The sequence below is a fragment of the Peromyscus californicus genome, unplaced genomic scaffold (genome assembly GCF_007827085.1).
Source record: "Peromyscus californicus insignis strain IS unplaced genomic scaffold, ASM782708v3 Scaffold_4__1_contigs__length_199733344, whole genome shotgun sequence".
Taxonomy (NCBI): domain Eukaryota; kingdom Metazoa; phylum Chordata; class Mammalia; order Rodentia; family Cricetidae; genus Peromyscus; species Peromyscus californicus.
In genome coordinates, this window is record NW_026294562.1 from 80,425,842 (window position 1) to 80,447,326 (window position 21,485).

Consider the following 21,485-nt stretch of genomic DNA (forward strand, 5'->3'; position numbering starts at 1 on the left):
AAGGACCAACCCAGCCAGTAGTCATCAAGGAAGTTAAAAAGAAACGTTCCGGCCGGGCGGTGGTGGCGCACGCCTTTAATCCCAGCACTCGGGAGGCAGAGCCAGGCGGATCTCTGTGAGTTCGAGGCCAGCCTGGGCTACCAAGTGAGTTCCAGGAAAGGCGCAAAGCTACACAGAGAAACCCTGTCTCGAAAAAAACCAAAAAAAAAAAAAAAAAAAAAAAAAAAAAAAAAAGAAAAGAAACGTTCCGAGGCGCTAAAGGTTTGCCTGGCTTACTTAGTTACTTTGTAGCAGGTCTTGTATATCCAGGCTGTCCTCAAAATTGCTATGTAGCCAAGGGTGACCTTTGAACTCTTGATCCCCCTGCCTCCACCCCTCCAGCTTTGAGATGACAGGTGTGCACTACCACACCCAGTTTATGTGGTACTGAGGATGGGACCCAGGGCTTCCTGTATGCTAAGTAAGCTCTCAATGGACTGAGATATATTACCATTGTGGGTTGAGCCATTCTGAATGAAAGTGAATTTTTTGTTGTTGTTGTTTTGTTTTGTTTTGTTTTTTTGAGACAGGATTTATCTGTGTAGTTTTGATGCCTTTCCTGGATCTCGCTCTGTAGACCAGGCTGGCTTCGAACTCACAGAGATCTGCCTGACTCTGCTTCCCGAGTGCTGGGATTAAAGGTGTGCGCCACCACAGCCTGGTAAATGTAGATATTTTTAAAGGTCATCTTTGTAGTTTAGTGTCAAGTGCTATAATATACAACAGAAAACAACATCTTTAATAGTCCTGTGGAATTTTTATAGTTATGAAGGATATTAACAGTCTGCAAAGATCCTTAAAGTAGAAATGTATTCATTCTCTTTCTAAGCACGATTCAAGGAAGAAAGAAGTAACAAAATGAAAGAAGAAGGGAGCTGGAGAGATGGCTCCAGGTTAAGAACACCGGCTGCCCTTCCAGAGGTCCTGAGTTCAATTCTCAGAAACCACATGGTAGCTCACAACCATCTATAATGAGATCTGGTGCCCTCTCCTGGAGGGCAGGCATACATGCAGACAGAACACTGTATACATAATAAATAAATAAATAAATAAATAAATAAATAAATAAATAAATAAATAAATGAATGAATGAATGAATGAATGAATAAATAAATAAATAAATAAAAGATAAATCTTGATTTGAATGATCAGAAAAAAGAGAGACAGTTCAAAAACATATCACTAGGAATATGAAATGTAAGTACTCTTACAGAGCAAATAGGAAGATGATATTTTGCAAAACTTGCACAACTAAATTGATATCTTTCGGGAAAAACAAATAATTACAAGAATAAACACAAGTTTTGATTTGTATTTGATTTTTTTTTAATGTGTGTATGAGTGTTTTGCCGGCACACATATCTGTGCGCCACATGCATGCAATGCCCATGATGGCCAGAAGAGGGCATCGAGTTCCCTGGAACTGGAGTTACAGACTTTTGAGCCACCCTGTGGGTGCTGGGAATTGAAACTGGGTCCTCTGTAAGAGCAGTCAGTGCTCTTAACCACTGAACCATTTTCTTTGAAGAGTAAGGAAGTGGCATTTATTGAGAAGCAAAGAAATTGCTCACTATAGCCACGAGGGGCCTTGAAAATGAGTTGCCCTTAAATTTTACTTTTATACTACAACTAGGACTACTATTGATTCATTTTTATAAATACTACCATTACTAATCATTTGGTTCTGGGGGTGGAACCCGAGGCCTTGCATGTGCTAGGTAAATGCTCCATCACTGAGCTGCATTCCCAGCCCTGGACATCTTAAAGAGTTAGGAACAAAACTGAGCACACTGCCCAGCTCGCCACCTAAAATCCAACAGCTCTACATGCTTTCTTGGAGGAAGTACTTCCAATGAGTTGGCTTCTGAAATGGCTTCTGGAAACAAGCCATTCAACTTTCTTACCAATGGTACCAGAGCACAGAGAAGCCAAAGATAATTTTTTTTTTTTTTGAGAAAACCACATAAAAACTAAAATCCACAACATTGTAAAAAACATCATTGCTCTGTGGTCACTTAGAAACAATACTGGCTAAACACAGCATCATCAAGGGGACCTAGCATGGTCTAGAAATGTAGGAAGGCAGGAAATACTCCGAATTAGGAAGTGGGTCAATAAGCATCATTCACTGTATATTTTGGCTTTTTGTGTGTGTGGTATGCATGTGTGTTAAGGTGTATGTGGGTGGGTGCATGGTCATGTGAGTGTACATGCATGTGGAGATGCAAGTCTGGTCCACGGTATCTTTCTCAATTGCCCTCCATGTTATATATTAAGGCAGAGTATCTCATGAACCCAGAGCCAGCCTGCTCCAGGGTTTCCAGGTCTCTGCTGGGATTACAGGTGGGCCACCACATCTTTCTGGCTTCTGTGTGGATTCCTGGGATCCAAACTCTGGTTTTCAGGCTTGCTCAGCAAGTGCTTTACCTGCTGAGCTGTCTCCTTTTAAGTCCCTTGCTGTGGATATCGCTCTGTATAAATAAAATGCTGATTGGCTAGTAGCCAGGCAGGAAGTATAGGCGGGACAAGGAGAGAAGAGAATTCTGGGAAGTGGGAGGCTAAGGCAGAGAGAGGCTGCCCGCCACCATGATGAGAAGCAGATGTGAAGATGCCGGTAAGCCATGAGCCATGTGGCAACTTATAGATTAATAGAAATGGGTTGATTTAAGACATAAGAACAGATAGCAAGAAGCCTGCCACAGCCATACAGTTTATAAGTAATATAAGTCTCTGTGTGTTTACTTGGTTGGGTTTGAGCAGCTGCAGGACTGGCGGGTGAGAGAGATTTGTCCTGACCGTGGGCCAGGCAGGACCAGGAAAACTTCAGCTAGTCTCTATTTTGCCTTAAAAGAAAAAAAAAAAAAAGGGGGCTGGAGAGATGGCTCAGAGGTTAAGAACACTGGCTGCTCTTCCAGAGGTCCTGAGTTCAATTCCCAGCAACCACATGGTGGCTCACAACCATCCCTAATGAGATCTGGTGCCCTCTTCTGGCCTGCAGACATACATGCAGGCAGAACATTGTATACATAATGAATAAATAAAATCTTTAAAAAAAAAAAAAAAAAAAAAAAAAAAGAAAAAAAAAAATCTTAGCCAGGCAGTGGCGCACATCTTTAATCCCAGCACTTGGGAGGCAGAAGCTGGTGAATCTCTGTGAGTTTGAGGCCAGTCTGGTCTACAAATCCAGTTCCAGGGCAGTCAGAGCTGCCTCAAAAGAACCAGGAAAAAGAAAGAAAAAGGAGAAGGAGAAGAAGAAGAAGAAGAAGAAGAAGAAGAAGAAGAAGAAGAAGAAGAAGAAGAAGAAGAAGAAGAAGAAGAAGAAAGAAAGGAAAATCTAAAAAATTTAATTAGCAGAGTATTACAAAATACTCTCTCACTATTCCCTTGTACGTCTGTCTAAAACCCTTTTTTATTTCAAAGTATTACTATTTTATTGATTTTATTTCCCTTAATAAGTCTCTCCAGAGTTTTAGTTTATTGATTTTTACCAAAGGCCCAGATTATGATTTTATTTAATGTTTTTCCTCTACATTGTTTAACTTAGTAATGTCTGTTTTCATCAGGAGTTATTCTATTTACCTGTTATTTATAGTCATTTGGCCCTTTCTCATATATTCTTTTTTTTTTTAGGTTTTTCGAGACAGGGTTTCTCTGTGCAGCTTTGCGCCTTTCCTGGATCTCGCTCATCTAGACCTGGCTGGCCTTGAACTCACAAAGATCCGCCTGCCTCTGCCTCCCAAGTGCTGGGATTAAAGGCGTGCGCCACCACCGCCCGGCTCATATATTCTTTTTTTTTTCTTGTGTTTTTGTGTTCGGTATCCATGCATGCTTTTTGTGTGCTAGAATGTGGTGGTGGGGGGGGGAGATGGAGTTTACATACATGTGGAGGCCGCTGGTTGATACTGAGTTTCTTTTCTCAACAGCTCTCCTTTATTTTTTGAGACAGAATCTCACTTGAACTCAGAGCTTTCCCAGTTTGGACAGTCTAGGTAGCCAGTTTGCTCCAAGAAATCTGTCTCCTGTACTTTGGAGTTACCAGCAGGCAGCCATGCCCACCCAGCATTTAGGAATTTATGTTAGTGCTGGGGATTAAAACTTACCTACAGAGCCACCCCTTTACCCCATTTTCATATCTTTTTTCATTCTTTCATAATAACGTTTATGATTATGATTTTACCTCTGGTTGCAGGGCTGTCTACATCTTAATCAGTTTTGAAAACTCCATGTTCTTTTTACTTTATTTTGATTTGTTTTTCAGGACAGGGTTTCTCTGTGTAGCTGTCCTGAAACTCACTCTGTATACAGGCTGGCCAGGAACTCAAAGAGAAATGCATGTGCTGGAATTAAAGGTGGGCACCACCACTGCTCGGCCCCTTTATCATTTTCTACAGAAACAGAAATTGCAGTTCTAGTTTGCTCAAGGGATGGACCATTCTCCTTCTCCCCCTCTTCCTCTTCTTCCTCCTCCTTCTAAACCCCATCCCCCCCTAAGGATCTCACTATATACTCAGGCTGGCTTTGAACCTGAGATCCTGGTGCCTCAGCCTCTGGGAGCTGGAACTGCAGGTGGGCACCATTGTGCCTGGCCTTGGAAGACTTTTTTTTCAAGACTTGTAAGTATTTTGGTATCTTAAAAGAAAAAACAAAACAAAACAAAAAAAAACCTCGAGGGCCAGCAAGATGGCTTGGAGGGCAAGATGCTTGCACATAGGCCTGATGACCAGAGTTTGGTCCCCAATCATACAAGGTAGCAGGAGAGAACTGACTCCGAAGAGTTGTCCTCTGACTGCCACACATGTTGCCTTCCTGTGCGCACACGTGAAAATTTAATTAAAAATCAACTTGATATAATTTGTTATTCGCATCTATCAAGTAGCTGATTCTGTAACTTCTGTCCCGGGAACCACTTAACTTCCATTTGTCCTCATACATTTCTGTGATTATATGTGTTGTATATGTTTGAAGAGCATGTACACTTTTGTGTGTATCTATTGTCTTGCATTTGTTAATTCCATTTTTAAAATCTTGATGCTATTGTATTTTGTTCTATCTGGCTGAGAATAGTTGATCTCCTGCTTGGTTTTGGATTTTTCAACGTTTGTAATATTTCCACGGGGATGACGCTTTGTTCTTTATCTCGGCTTTGCCTGAAGTTTGTGAGGCAATCAAGTCAAAGGCCCCTAACCAAACACTGTAAGGCAGAAGGTGTGGGATCCAAATACTTTTAGAATACAAAACATGGACTTTTTTTTTATAATTTAATTTAATTTTACATATCAGCCACGGATTCCCTTGTTCTCCCCCCTCCTGCCCCCCAAAACATGAACTTTTATCTAAAGAGATTTCTAAAGTGTTTTGAATACTTACTTTTAGTTATTATTACTGTGTATTATGGTATGTGGATGTATAGGTGTGTGCGTCGTGATATGTAGAGGGAGGTCAGAGGACTCTCTCCTTCTACCACATGGCTTCTAGGGATGGGACTCAGATCATCAGTCTTTGAGGCTAGTGCCTTTACCTGCCGGGCCATCTTGCCTGCTCGAACTAGATTTCTAAAACATTCTAAGCACTCTAAAAATATGTTGGATGCTACATGACCGAAAATTAAACTCTGCACGTACTTTTTCATAGTCCTACCCTTTCTTTTGGTCTAAGTCTGAGAGCGGCAAGAACTCTCAGCTTCAGAGGTTGGTTTCAGTGTGTCAGAGTTAAGATACTAAACATCTCATGCGTCTATCGCATCTGCCAGGGTATTCACTTGTTTGTTTGCTTGAAGGTGCAGCGGGTCAAACCATCTGCGCATGTCAGGGAGGCACTCTGCCGAGGAGCTGCAGACCAGGCCTGCCAGAGGAGTGTCATGGAGGAAGGTGCTTGCTTCTTGGATGTTCCAAGCTACACTTGGCATCGGAGTGGCTCCTTCTCACTAATCTAGTAGTAATGGAGTCAGCCAGTATGTGAACTGTGTACATGCTCCTGGATCCAAGACCTTCAAGACAAGGAAGAGTATCAGATGCATGTCTTCAGGTTTCTGTGTATGTGTGTGCATGTCTATGGGTCCCCATGCATGTGTTTATGTAGTGTTGCTCCTCGGGTGCTGGTGTTTGTTTGTTTGTTTGTTTGTTTGTTTGGAGACAGGCTCTCTGACTGGCCTGGAGCTCACCAGGAAAGCTAGATTAGTGAACCCAGGTATCCACCTGTCAACCACCTCCCCAAAGCTGGAATTTTTTTTTCTTTTTCTTCTTAGGTTTTTATTAATTTAAGTATACGAGTGTTTGCATGCATGTAGGTCTATGAATTACTTGTGTCCTTGGCACCCATGGAAGCCCAAATCAGAGCGTTTCTGATTCCCTGAGACTGGATTTACAGATGGTTGTGAGCCACCGTATGGGTGCTGGGGACAGAACCCAGGTCCTCTGCAAGAGTTACCAGTGGTCTTAACTGCTGAGCCATCTTTCTAGCTCATGTGCAGTGTTTGATGTGGGTTCTGGGAGTCGAACTCAGGTTGTAGAATCGTTTTACTGACTGAGTGATCTCCCAAGGCCCCATGCAATTGTCTTTAATTACCAAAAAAAGAAAGAAAGAAAGAAAGAAAGAAAGAAAGAAAGAAAGAAAGAAAGAAAGAAAGAAAGAAAGAAAGAAAGAAAAGAAACAAGTAAAATAAACCAAAATAAATAAACAAGATGAATCATCTTTGCCAAGCATCCAGCTGGGTTATTTGACTGTCAGCAGTCTGGTCTCCAGTATGGACCAGGTGTCTTCACATACTCTAGAGCAAGGAAAATGTTTCTCAGTCTGTGGAAAGCTCAGTGCCTGCCATGGAAAGAGGAGGAGCAGGCCCCGGATTGCTCCTGCAGCAGAAACAGGTAGCGATTATGGTAGAGATGTTTAAAGACAGACTTGGACTTTCTCGGACAATACTATTATTAAGATATTTTATTCATTTGTTTTTGTGTGTTCCTGTGTGTATGTATGTGGGCTCACATACCATGACACACATGTAGGGGCAGAAACAACTTATGGGAGTGGTTCTCTCCTTCCCCCACACGGGCTCCACGGACTGAACTCAGGCTGTCGTCAGGCTTGGCAGCAAGCCCTTTTACCCTCTGTGCCCTCTCACCTACCCAGTACCTGATTTTGTTTAGCTCTGTCAATGCTATGCTTCTTCACTAATAGACATCTGTGAGTGTTACTATGCTGGGGGGATGGTATTCTCTAAAATGAAGTAATACACAGTCTAGAATGCTTTGTGTGTGTGTCCTCTTCCCTCCTGAGCTAACGCTGCTGTCCTGTCCCTTTTACTTGATATTCTGGTTATTTTAGACATCCTTTATCTCGTCTCTGAGCACCTCTGGTTCACTGTGCATTAGGCAGGCCTGGAAGTACGACAGAGCTAGCTAGAAAAGGATCCAGTCTGCCCGCCTGTGTCTGTGCTCTTCCGCTGGGTGGTCTCGCGTTCTGTCCTGCCTGAGGTCGACAGCCTCTGCCTGCCATTTCCAGCATGAATCACGCTGTCTTGTGCTATCAGTGTTCTATTTTTTTATAATCTGTCCATTTGTGCCTTACCCTCAGACACACATTTTGAGTTCAGAGCAACCGCAATCCTGACTGAGGAAAACGCCATTTCAACTCAGTAAACCCTGCTGAGAAGCCCTGAGTTCAGGGTGCTTTTCAACAGAGTTCACGATGATTCCCTGGCCTCTTCTCATCCAAGTGTCCTTCTTGACTAACTTATTTAGTCAGTGTCAGGAGGGGTTAGGGTAGTTTTGAGTTTGAACTAAGAATTAAATGCATCCATGCATGTCCTATAGGTTTTATCCACCATTTCCCCGCCTCTGTCCCACTCCAGAGGAAGGCTGTGCTGTTTGGGTTCTGTTACCCAATTACCATTTATCAACACATACATTTAAGCAATAAAAAAAGAGAAAGCTGAAGGAAAGAAAGGAACAGCAGGGCTGGACCTGAAAGAAGGGCTAGGAACAGCCACCGTGCAGGCTGGGAAACGTTGAGCCGAAGGAATGGATGCCAATGCTCCTGTGGTCGGAGTTTCTGAAACAACAGCAGCTTAGGATGTGTTCCCTGGCCAGTAGCCAGGCACTGGTGGCACAAAGCTTCATAGATTAGTTTTGATCACTGCCTGGCATTTCCCATTTTCAGCTTCCAGAGAGGCCACCCTGTAATTTGTATATCTTCTCTTTGAAGACTTACTTTTGACATTCATATTAAATATTGTGCCATGTGATAACTTATTTAGCCGCCTCCTAATGTGTGCTGCAATTAGTTCTATTTAATTGGGTTCTTTGTTCATCTTTCCATTTCTGTCACGACTTCCCCTTTCTTAAGTTCTTTCTTCTAAGTTAATTTTAATTATGTGAGTAATACCTGAAGGCTCAACTTCTTATCAAACCCAAGTCGATCTGGGTTGTCTTTCTCCATCCACGAACGTTCAGAGGTAGCCACTCCTCTGTATGTGTGTGTGTGTGTGTGTGTGTGTGTGTGTGTGTGTGTGTGTGCATTAAGTGTGGGTACATTTACACACCTTACATGTGTTGAGTGCAGAGGCCAGAAGTTGACTCCCCCACTTGGCTTTTTATTGCTGTGATAAAGATCATGACCAAAAGCAACTTGAAAAGGACAAGGCGTGTTCGGCTTACATGTCCCTATCGCAGTACATTGTTGGAGGAACACCAGACTCCAGCAGGAACCTGAAGGCAGGAACTGAAGCAGAGACTATGGAAGAACCTTCTTACTGGCTTGGCCCTCACAGCTTGCTCAGGCTGCTTCCTCACGCCACTCAGGACTACCTATCCAGGGGTCTTCTCACATCAACCATTAATCAAGAAACCGTCCCACTGAGTTGCCTACAGGCCAGTCTGATAGAGATGTTTTCTCACGTTCTCAATTGAGGTTCCCTCTTCCCAGATAGCCCTAGCTGTGTCAAATAGACAAAAACAAACAAACGAACAAATAAACAAAACCGAACCAGGATATTAACATCAGACATCTTCTTTCCTCAATTGGGTACCACTTTATTCTTTGAGACAGAGGGCATCAGATTCCCTTTAACTGGCGTTACTAAAGGTTGTAAGCCAACGTGTGGGTGTTGGGAATGGCGCCCAGGAACTTGGAAGAGCAGCCAGGGCTCTAAACTACTGAGCCATTTCTTCAGAGTCCATCTATCATCCATTTTAAAAATACAATATTAAAAAATGGTTGCATGGTACAACTTGATTTTTCTCCTCTCCCTCTAGAAATATGTCTTAGATCTGGCTATGTGTCTATTTTAAAATCTGGTATAAAGTTTCTTAGAATAGATATATCACAGATTTTATTGTGGTTTGATTGCTTTTACATAGCCCAGTGAGGTGACCAATATGTGAATTGCTCTAGTCAGTGGCTGCTGTCAATGGTATTGCAGGGTATCTCCTCCCACCTACCTCCCTGTACACATAGTCAGAGTTCCTTCATGGAAGACACTGAGCAGAGGACTGGCCCCTGTGTGTTATCTCGGATGACTAGAGCATCACTGTCCCCCAAGGCAGCTACATGTTGTCCCTCAAGTGCTGGGGTCCATTCCCAGCACCCACATGTTACAACCTTCAAAACCCAAATGTGCTGCTATGAGTATGGAACTCTAATTTTAGCTTTACTTAATTTTTTAAATTTCAAGTGCTGCGTGTGTGTGTGTGTGTGTGTGTGTGTGTGTGTGTGTGTGTGTGTGTGTATATATATAAGGTATTTAGACATTGCTTGTAGGGGCAAAAATTAGTCCAGGCACTATGATCATCCCTACAGAGGAAAGCAAACAATGTTTAAAAGGTCAACAAATAGTTCCCCATAGAATAAAAGAATGTATCAGAGATAAATTCATTAAGGACATGAAAACCGGCACATTTTAACTGAATCATGTCATTAAGATACTGCTAATGGCTGTAGCGTTAATTCTCCACAACCTGACAGAATCTAGAATCATGGGGGGATGGGCCATTGGTCATGTGGGGATCACCTTGACCACAGATGTGTGAAGACTCATCTTAACGGTGGGTGGGACCATTCCCTAGGCTAGCGATCCTTTGCTGCAATGGAGACCGTGTATTCATTGTTGATCATTGGAATGGCCTTCATCACTCTCTTCTGACTGAGGACCTAACGTAATCAGCTGCTTCAAGCTCCCATGGCTGTGAGTTCCCCATTATGATGAACTGTGAGCTGAAAGAAATCCTTTCTCCCTTGAATTGCTGTTTTTCAAGTTTGTTTTGTTTTGTTTTTAAATCATAGCAACAGAAAAGAAACCAAGACACTACCCTATTAAAGTTGGGTATATTCACTCTTAAATGTCTTCCAAATGTACCAAGAAGCATTGCCAATTCACAATTTTGTGGAGTGGATTGTTGTAATCTTTTACATTTGGTGTGGCAGAGTTTTCAGTTAGCGATGGGAAATTTGTTCCTGCCGTGCCAGATGGTGCTCCAGAAATGCAGACTCATCGGGATCTCCAAACAGGAGGGAGACTGATGTTTCCCTTTATGGCTTCATCCCACCGTATGATGTATACTCAAAATATCTGTGCAGCTTTCAGGAGCAGGCTAGAAAGTGTCATGGATACAGTTGCTAAAACTGTTCAGTGTGTATGTACAATGCTATGACTCACCACCAATGTATGGAACCTGTGAAAAGAATTCAAGTCAGCGAGCATAGGGATGTTGGGGCTATGCCAACATTTGTTGCTTGAATTGTGCACGGATTTCACCAAGACTCATGGGACTGTCAGTTCCAGTTCAAGATTTTCTTGAGACAAAAAGACATGTTTCGCCAGGTACTTAATAGTCAAAGACAGAACATGACAGTGGTTTCTGGATTTTCGTCAATATTAGAGTGCACGTGAAGACACCACACATGAAGCGCAAAGGGAAAGAAAAACGGACTTTTGCCCTATCTAGAAAGGGATTGGAACTTATATTAAAACCTAACTTTTCATGATGCAAACCAGTCAGTATGCTTTTGCCCACTTTCAAACACAAATCCCGGGCTGGAGAGATGGCTAGGTGGTTAAGAGCACTGGTGCCCGTCCTGAGGACCCAGATTCCCAGCACTCACATGGCAGCTCACAATGGTCTGTAACAGGCCTAGGGAATCCCACAGCCTTTTCTGTCCTCCACAGGCACTGCACGCATGTGGTGCACAGACAGACATGAGTTCAAAACACCCAGATACATACATGCATACACACACACATACATACATATATACATAAATACACACACATTAATAATTAAATAAATCTCTTTTTAAAACCCATGAAGCTATATGAATAACATTTTCAGTGGTGATGACCAACAGTATGCAAATTTTCTGCAGAATCAACGAGAAAAGTTTGAAGAACACATTGGTGGTATTAACAAGCTTTGATAGGAGGCAGAAGCAGGTGGATCTCTGTGAGTTAGAGTCCAGCATGATCGACAGAGTGATTTCCAGGACAGCTAGGGCTACACAGAGAAACCCTTTCTTGAAAACAACCAAAAAACAAACAAACAAACAAATAAACAAGCTTTGAGTTACATTTTGGTGTCTATAACCACCTTTGCATCTCATGCTCTCAACACTGAGTTGGTTCCAGATACAGCAGGTTGAGATGGTTTGGACAAAAGCAGTTTTAAAATTGCTGAAACAGACAAGCTTTTGCTTCAAGGTCAAACAATTATGACAAAGATGAGCTACAAAGATCCCTATGGAGGAAACGAAGACTAGAGAGCGAAAGCCCACTGGGTAATACGTCACTAGTGGGAAGATGTGTCCATGTCTAGACAACACGGGTATATCATTCTTTTCAACTGTGAATATAAATGTAGATCATACATCTCCAGTGGAAGTTTAGCATCAGAACTGAACTGTGCTTTTAAGAGTTAAAAAAAAAAAATCACCCTGGGTTTCAAAGACTTAAAGAGCAACAGAGAAGAACACACCACTGGGTAATTTTTATATTGAGCACACGTTGCGACGGTATTTTAGAAGTGCTGGATTCAATAAAAAATCTTATCAATTTCATGCGTTTCTATCATTAGAAAACACACAGCTACTAAACACTTAAAAATGACATGTGCTGGGCCAGGGTTGTGACTCAGTGGTACAACATTTATCTGGCAGGCTGAAGGCCCTGGGTTTGATCCCTAGCACTGCAAAATGAATGAATGAATGAATGAATGAGAGTGGTTTTCATTTTCCACAGTGTAAAGCTAGAATCACTTCCCTTGTTATTAATGCTTCCTTTCCTGGGAGAATCAGCTCCTAAGATTACATCTGACAAGAGGACATTGTAAGACACCTGACTTCTGTCCCCACACGGAAGCATCTGTGGGGATCTGAGCATCTGGCGGTGGACCTGAACCGTTAGATACAGACTCCTGGGACCTGGACTCTGCAGCAAGTAGAGCCAGGACAGTACTATCTGGAGTCTAACTGAGCCGTACTGCCTTCGGTGGGGGTGGCTAGCAGAGACTCAAGCCGCATTTCTGGTTCGGCACTGTGGCTAAGAAGATGCGCCAAGCCCCAAAGCCCAGTGAGATAGGTCAGTCTCCACAGGGAACAGAAAGATGGAGGCTGGAAGGCAGGGGTGTGGGAAAGGGAAAGATGGCCTCGGAGGATGAACTCCACGCACAGGGAAGCTACAACCAAGGATGAAGGGACACAGCAGGGGTACCCAAGGCAGCTAGACAGAGACCCAAGCACAGGTTAGGGCTGCATGCCTGCCTGCCCTGATCCTCAGTGCCGAGAAAACGTCCTCTTGAGTTTGGGAGTGAGTACCTGGGTTAATTAATGAAAAAGACTCTCAGGAGCCATTGTTGTCATGGCAACCATGAAAGGACCATGGGGATTTGTACAGACAGACAAAAGGAAAGGAGCAACAAGTGCTCCCTCCCCGCTTCCCCCTCCTGCCTGGATGCATGAAATGGGTGTTTCCTCATCCTACCTCCTCTGTTGCCCAGGCCAAACGCTTGTGAATGGGATGGATTCTGTCCTTACCCAAGAGAGGCTTAGAGGTTCGGATGCTCAGTCTCAGACTTTATATTCAGGTTTGAGTAAGGACTCGGGCTTCTGGCCGGGTCTCCTGTAATCCTGCCTTCTGCCCTAGTTCCAAGGTCACTCCCCCTCTTTCCTCTACCTGAACCCTCGTTCCAACACCTCGTACAGGATAGAATGTTCTTCTCGCAGAGGTTGGAAGTGATTCATAGACCTAGCCCCGTGACCACTTCCTGCCCACTGTCTGCTGCTCACACCCTGCCTGACAATCACACCGAGGGTGGAAGGAAGCTTCTAGACTCCCTCCGGGAGTAACCACACACCTGTCACACGATGTCTTGATCCCGTGGTGCCCTTACTCCCTGCTTAAGATGTTCCCTTGTAACATTCTGTTCTGCCAGACTTTTCCCTATGTGCCCAGGTGTCTGCTCTCTCAGGAAAGCCAGAGTCACAGATATCAGCTCAAATAGGTCCTCTGTGGTGTTTACCAAGCCTGAAAAATCTCAAACAGACCTAGTCAAACTCAGTCTACAAATACCGTCTTTTGAAGCTTCTACCTTTTAATCAATAGTATCGAATTGAGTCATTTTCTCCTAAGCTTTCTCTCCCATTAAGTTGTCCAAGAGACTAGCTTATTTGGCTACTGTGTTCTGACTGAATTTAAGGGGGATAAGAATGTTTGTATAGATCATGTATTCCTGGCACATAGTGGGTTCTCAACAAATAACCACTGAATGAATAGAAAAAAAAATGATAATTCTGCCTCTTAAGAGACATGGATACATATTATCAATGGCTGGTATCCAGGTTTATATTTAACACTCAGGCTCTATCTCCCTTATAGTACCCTAGGTGGTTACTATAGCTTACTATAGGTGAGACACAACCTTGCCAATACTTAGCTGAAGTAATTCCTTCATAGAAGCAAGTGGAAATATATGAAACCAGGGTCTCCTTCCCTTCCCATTTTGGTGGGTTTTACTTCCTGTCTGTCTTGCAGCATTCTTACAGACCAATTTTAGCAGCCAATAACCAGGGCATATCATGCTGACCAGCAGACCCCTCTCCAGCCAGCCTTTTCTCTAGTTTCCTCCTGGATCTCCAGAGACGCCTCCTAATGGGTCTCCCTGATTCCTCCCCCCTCATCCCCCACCCCCGGCTCCCCATGCATCCGCTGCAAGCAGCCACTGCTTTCTGTGACACTGGAATTGCACTGGTGAGTAGCAGAATGGCCAGATGAGTCACTGTCAAACTGTTTGGAAACAGACATGTGTATGACCAGAGAAAAACCACTTTCAGGAAGGGATGGATGTCGTCTGCATGGGGGTGTGGGTGTCAGCTGCTGCTGTCTCTGCGTCTCAGGGGCAGAATTTCAAATCTTTGATTTGTACCCCTATTCAACACGTCAGGATTGGGGGTGGCTGCTTCCTTTGTTTTCTCAGAGCACATCAGGGCTGCCAGGACTGACCCCCACCCCCACTGTGAGATACATTACCGGTTCCATTCCTCGGGCAGGGGGGTATCTTGAGATCCAGGACACCTGGCTTCTAGGCCGGGCTCTGCCACGAGTTGCATGACTTTAGGCAAATCACATTACCTCTCTGGGCCTCAGTTTCCACACCTGAGAAATGAAGGGATTGCAGGTTAGCCATTTGTCACCGAATACCCATCCCTCGCCCCAAACACAGCCCAAGTGTGTTTCCCTGTGAAATACACGCACCACATATAACTCCTGGTGCAACCACGGCCTGAATCCCTTTCCTTCAAGAAAGCCTACTATAACAAAGGGACAGATAATACTTAAAAAATAAGCCATCTTTGGTCTGGGGCTCTAGCTCAGTAATAAGGGCGCTTTCCCAGTGTGTGCAAGACCCGAGTTGGTCCTCAATACCAGAAAAGAAAAAAAAAAAAGCCAACCTCAAACTTAGTATTTTGACTACAATAGAGTTACACTTACTGAGTATCTAAATGTATAGTTTTAGGATAGAGGAGGGAGGGAGGGAGGGAGAGAGACAGACAGACAGACAGACAACACGGTTGGGGAGGAAGGAGATGCTGCCAGGCATGGGAGCTCTGGAAGTCACTGGACTGCAGAACATGACAGCTGGTTTTGAGGGTCCCAGGGCAGGCAGCTAAGTGCTGTGGATAAGAGAGTGGCCATTGGAATCAGACTACCCAGTTTATGATCTTAGCTGCCAGGTGAGTGATAATGTTAAAGACCAATTTTATACAAGGCTCTGTCTTCATTTCTTTTCCTTTTGTTGATAAAGTACTTGAACTGTGACGGAGCCACAGAAGCCTGAGGGCACGGGTCGGGCTGCATCCATAGTTCAGTGGAGAGATGGCTCAGTATGAGGACACACACCTTTAACACCAGCACTGTAGAGGCAGAGGCAGGTGGATCTCTAAGACCAGCTTGGTCTACGTAATGAGTTCCAGGACATTTAAATCTACTAGTAAGACCTTGTCTCAAACAAAACAAAACAATACAACAACAAAATCCACTAACCACCGAAGCCCCTAAATGCAAACCAATGATATCCGCTCATGCGCAGTGAAGAAACACAAGTCTGTACCCAAGCTGCAGGAAGATGATGAGATCGTAAGCTGTCTCCGGTACAGCCATTTTCATGGCTTATTTGGGCTCATTCGAGACTCCACTGCGGAACTCAGATCATCTGGTTCATAGGTTTCATGAGTCACCGTATGCAATTGCTCCTTTTGTGAACAACGCCAGCAGCTGCAGAACCAGGTAATTTCTAAGGTCCTGCCTAGCACCAGGCTGCTGGGACATTGCCTGATGTCACCCGTACCTGGTTCTCTTTTCTACATTACTGTCTAAGAGGAATGCCACTTAAGCTACATCCACTAATTGAGCTGTCAGGATTTAAATCTTTTAGCTGCTACCTTCTTGAAGATAGGGTATCACTTTAAAAAAGGAAGGTGCTGGAGGGGTGACTCCGCAGTTGAGAGTCCTGATAGCTCTTCTGGGGTGCCTCGGTTTAATTCCCAGCACCCACAAGTAGGCTCACACAGCCATCTGTAACTCCAGCTCTGGAGGTTCCAATCCCTCTTCATGGTGCGCAGACATACATGGTGCACAGGCAAAACACTCACCTCACACCTTTAAAATTTAAAACAAACAACAGTGCTCACGTCGGGGACATGGCTGTAACTGCGGCACTGAAGAGGCAGGAGGATCGTGTTCTAGGCCAACAAGTGCTGACTTATCTCAAAAAGACCACCAGCAAAACTAGACAACGCGCAAATTCAGGGGCTAGTGTAACAGGTACTTCCATGAATGACTAAAAGATTGAATGAAGCCAGTCCTGTCTGCTGACTCCCTTGAAGCATGAGAACTCTGGGCTTTCTTGTCTCACGTGATAGATGCTCACACAAACACTGAAAACAAAGGGCTGGGATGTAGCTAGTTGGCAGAGTGTTTACCTACCACACATGAAGTCCTGGGTTCAATCCCTAGCCCCGAATAAACTAAGTGTAGTAGTCCATGCTAGTAATCCCAGCACTTGGGAGGAGGCAGGAGGATCAGAAGTTCAAGGTCATCCTTGACTACATAGTGAGTTCAAGGCCAGCTTTGGCTATCTGAGACCCTGCCCTAAGAAATAGAAACACTAAAAAAACAAAACAAATCTGAAATTTGAAGTGGAACTATTGAAACTATTTGTCGGTATTCTCTTTATTTCATTGTGGCAGGGGACAGAAGCCAGCAGCTCCTTCCGGCTGTGCAAGTCTGCTCTGCCAGGCTGCACTCTGGGCCAGCATTCCGATTGCAGATCCTCACAGCTCCTTTCCTTTCAAACCTCTGCAGTCTGGCATCTGCTGCCTCCGCCCCAGTAATGTGGCTTCCAGTAACACCATCAAGATCCTGTAGGCTGCCAAATTCGGCAGACAGTTTCTATCCTTGTTTTACTTGCTTTCCTGATGCTAAATCCTAAAACCATTTGAAATGTCTGCTGGGGGAGTTTGAATTTATTATTCTTATATAAGCAAAAAGACAAAGGAGTCTTGAAAACAGGGGAATAATGCTAAAAATAGCCAGTGATTCAGTTTTTCCAAGAGGACCATCTCAAAAGAGACCAAGTATGACACACAGCATTTAAGATTACAGAGACTCAGCCAGTCATGGTGGCACACACCTGCCATCCCAGCGCTTTGGAGGTTCAGGCAGGAGGATCACCAGTTTGAGGTCAGCCTGAGCTACAGAAGGGCCAGCATGTAACTCAGAGTTCTTACCCAACATGAACAAGCTCCTGTGTTCCATTCATTCCCTGCACTCCATGGAGAGAGAGGGAGGGAAGGAGGAAGGGAGGGAGAGTCCAGAAATTAATTTGTTTCAAAATCTTAAAACAAGATGTATTTTATGTTTCTGAGTGCATATGCTTGCTACTACGTGTGGCCCTGGAGGCTAAAAGAGGGATTGGATTTCCTAGAGCTGGAGCTATGGGGGGTTGTGAGCCACCTGAAGTGGATGCTGGGAGCCAAACTCTGATCCTCTGGAAAGGCAGCAAGTTCCCCAGACAGAGACTAATTCGTTTAATCATTCACCTGTTCATTCACAGGCATGTAACACACAGCGCGCGCGCGCACGCGCACACACACACACACACACACACACACACACACACACACACACACACACACTGAATATCTGCAATGTGTCAGGCATTATTACAAGATGTTGGGGATGCAAAGGGCAAAGCAAGCTAACAGATTTTTAGAGCACATCCCACCTAGGAGTAAGACAGCTGATTGTGAATTAAGAACCCTCTTGGCATGTAACATTCATACAGAAAACACACAGGCTATCTGTTTCAGTCTGGTGAGTTTTCACAAACAGAACACACTGGTTATTTGTAGCACCTGAATAGAGGCACCATATGAGCAGCCTCCTAGACTCTCTTCTGGGACCCCTTGCAGACCCTTGTTCCTCTCAACAGCAAGTGCTTGAATTCTGTATATTGAAATAATGCAGAATCTATTCCAAGTGAATCCCTGCCTTTGTTCAATGTTATTGGTGAGATTTGTGGACTGTGGTGCACAGCTGCAGACTATACATTCTTGTTATTGTGGATTCTCTCTGCCTCTCTACTTGGGAACTTTCCGCAGTAATTACATTCTCCCTTTTCGGAACACTGTCCCCCCTTTTCTCTGCTCTCTTTAAAAGAAATATTTGGTTTTTTGTTTGTTTACTTATTTATTTAGTGTACATTGCATGTATGTGGGATGTATATGCCTCTAAGCACACATGGGAAAGCCAGAGGAGGATACCTCTCTCTACCTTATTCCTTGAAGATAATGTTTCCCCATCATATACTTTGGTTGTAGGACATAAAGAAATCAGTCTGAAACTAACTAGGAAAATGCTCCCGGCTGGCTAGCTTTCAGAGTGGTGGAAAGTGCTCTGAATTCCACCAGGGGGAGAAAAGACATTCATGCCCTTGCCCAACACTGGACCCTGTATACAATAATACGGACATACTTCCAGGAAGAATGTTTGCAGTGATGGAATAGGGGCATGAAGGTAACGGGGGTAACCAACCACTTTCTGACTGGCTTGGAGGTCTGCTCCATGGGAAGGAATTCATGACTGGTCCTGTAAAACTGATCAAAAGCTCATGGCTGGGGAGGTCATAGGCCATAGGAGAGATGAAGTCTATGCTTTAATGAGGCTTAAAGTCTCTTGGCTGTGGGTGATAGAGTAACACAGAAACCAAACAGATACACAGATGTACAACCAGAATGACCTTTTATTTTTGCTATTCTGGGATGGAATACAGGACCTCTGTGTGCTAAACAGGTGTTCAACTAAAACCCCAAGTCTTTTTTTTTTTTTTTTTTTAATTGAGACAGGGTTTCTCTGAGTAACAGTTTTAGCTGTCCTGGAACTCGCTTTGTAGACTAGACAAGCCTTGAACTCACAAAAATTCACCTACCTCTGCCTCCCAAGTGCTGGGATTAAAGGCATGCACCACCACCATCCAGCTCCAGGTCTTTAATATAGTGAAAAAAAAAACCCATATTTTTTTCTTAAAAGAAGCAGCTGTGTGGAGGGGGGAGGGCAGAGCTGGGAAGACTGTTCAGTGGGTGAAGTGTTTGCTATGCAGGCATGAGGTCTGGAGTCCAGATTTCCAGAACCCATGTAAAAGACAGGTGTGGTGGTGTGCACCTGTAACCCGGTGCTGGTCAGGGCAGAGACAGGCAGATCCCTAGTGTTTGCTGGTTAGCCAGTCTAGTTGAATTGGTGAACTCCAGAATTAGTGAGAGAGCCTGTCTCAAAAAACAACATGGAGAGCAACAGAGGAAGACACCTAGTATCAACCTGCGGCCTTCATGCACATAAACACACACACACACACACACACACACACACACACACACACACACACACACACACACACACGTACAAACACCCACAATTTCAAAAAAATCATAAGGAAGTTGGTACTGTAAAGAAAATTAACTTGGTTATGGTGATAAGACACAAGGGTATGTGTGTGTGGGGGGGTAAGTTTAGATTGAGGACCTCTTCAAAGAGAAGCTGCTGGAACCTACTTCTAAAATGCCTGAAGGAACAAAACCACAACGCAATCCAGCACAGGAAAGAAGAGATGGCGAGGACTTTAAGGCCAGAACAAGCATGGTGCATTCAAAAGTCAGCTAGGACTGAGTATAGTCCAGTGGTAGAATATTCATCTAGCATGCACAAAACACTCAATTCAATCCCCAGCACGGACAATAAAGACTAGCCAGGGAGCCACTGTGGTTGGAACCCCCACGGAGGAATGCAGCAAGTTAGTGACCCCGGCTGGGGTCAAGTCTTTCCAGGACTTGTCGCCACACTGAGGAGTCTGGATTTCATTTTCAATGTGAAGTCAACAGAAGATTTTTAAGTAGACTGCTCACATGGTTCGACTTAAGATTTTAAATGACTGTGGGGCTGCTGTGAGATGAACATCGAGGAGGTGATTGAGCAGAGGGAGACGCAAACAGGGCACATGCAATCAACATTAACTCAGAAGAAGATGGCGGGCAGTATAAATAGAGATCGGGGAATGCCTAAGAGACGGGCTTGGTTTTTGAGACAATGACTCTGCGTAGCCTAGGCTACAAACTCTCAACCCTCCTGCTATATATAACCTCTCTAGTATTTCGACTGTAAGTTGTGTTTTACTGCTTTAGAAATTTCTGGAACATTTAGGACGTAGAAGCTATCTGGAAGAAGTAGGTGATGGGGGTTGGTGCAGTCCTAGAGGGTAGCTTCTCCCTCCCTTCTTCCTCTCTCCATCTCTCTCTCTGCTTCTGGTCCACTGCGAGGTAAACATTACTGTGCAACATACCACTCTTACCATGATGTTCTCCCCAGCACAGGGGGGTAAAAGCCTTGTTCAGAACCCCCCCCCACAACCATGAGGCAAACTAAACTTGCCCCCCTACATGTTGTTCTTTTGAGTCACTGTTGAATCACAGTGACACAAACATGCACAGCAGCACGTGAGGTGGCGGGGGGGGGGGGGGGGGGTGGGGGGGGGGGTGTCCAGAACTTGCAGCCACCTGAGCTAAATACTCGGGCAGACGGTAATGGGATTTCCTGAGTTAGGAAGGACAATGGTGCTGCAGGCCACAGGAATATATCATAAGAACTCAGCTGGTTATGGCAAAGCCACTACCTGGAGGGATCATGGAATTCCTCCAGAGGAAGCCGAATTCCAAGGAGCTTTGGTGTTATTTGGCTTGTTATATATCAGCTGTATTCTGTTATGAAAATCATGTGTGCCTTCATAGTTTTCCCAATTGACTTTTCCCTAAGAAGGGCTAACAGTGTGGACTGATCACTCTCTGGACATACACATTCCAGGTATTTGGAGAACAGCCTCAGGAGAGGCTTTTTCTGGAATCAGATATCTCCCTTATCCACTTTCAAGAACTAGCAGTAATAACAATCCACATGAAGATCTCCTGATTTAAGGCAAATTCCACAAGGAGACACCGCCTAGGTCAGGTGGACGTTAAGTAATAGCTTTACACAATTTAGCTCAGACCCTCCTTCCTTACAGTCTTACTAACTTTATAGACCTCTAACTCCTTACCTAACCACTTCTAGGAATATTCAGATAACTTTCTGCGCTGACAGCTATGCTCAGCCAGAACCCCAGTTCAAGCCTCCCTGTAATTATCATCATTGGCAGCATCCGGGGTCAGGTCCATCCCCAGATGGAGGAAAGTACTTTATCAGAGATACCTCTGTATTCTCTAAGAACAGACTTAATCATCCAGGCTACCTGTTTGAGAAGGCCTGGCAGATGTGCCAATTAAGCTTTACTTCCCCCTTTCCCAAACCTTAATTCTAGTTCCAGATCTCCTGTACACAGGTTGCCTAGCAACCGAGCACACTTTCCCCCATCCTGCAGAAA

General features: G+C 44.3%; 1 protein-coding gene across 7 annotated transcripts in view; it reads right to left on the reverse strand.

Moving 5' to 3' along the window:
* Tnrc6a (trinucleotide repeat containing adaptor 6A) overlaps window positions 1–21,485 on the reverse strand; it is a 175,429-nt gene that overhangs the window by 133,560 nt on the left and 20,384 nt on the right. For 5 of the 7 annotated variants that reach the window (XM_052712383.1, XM_052712382.1, XM_052712381.1 and 2 more), the window contains exon 2: window positions 14,549–14,674. In XM_052712383.1, coding sequence (XP_052568343.1) covers window positions 14,549–14,628 — 80 coding nt within the window. In that variant the 5' untranslated portion in view covers window positions 14,629–14,674. Of the gene's footprint in view, window positions 1–14,548; window positions 14,675–21,485 lie in introns of those variants that run through there. The other 2 variants (XM_052712388.1, XM_052712385.1) reach the window with 1 other exon arrangement.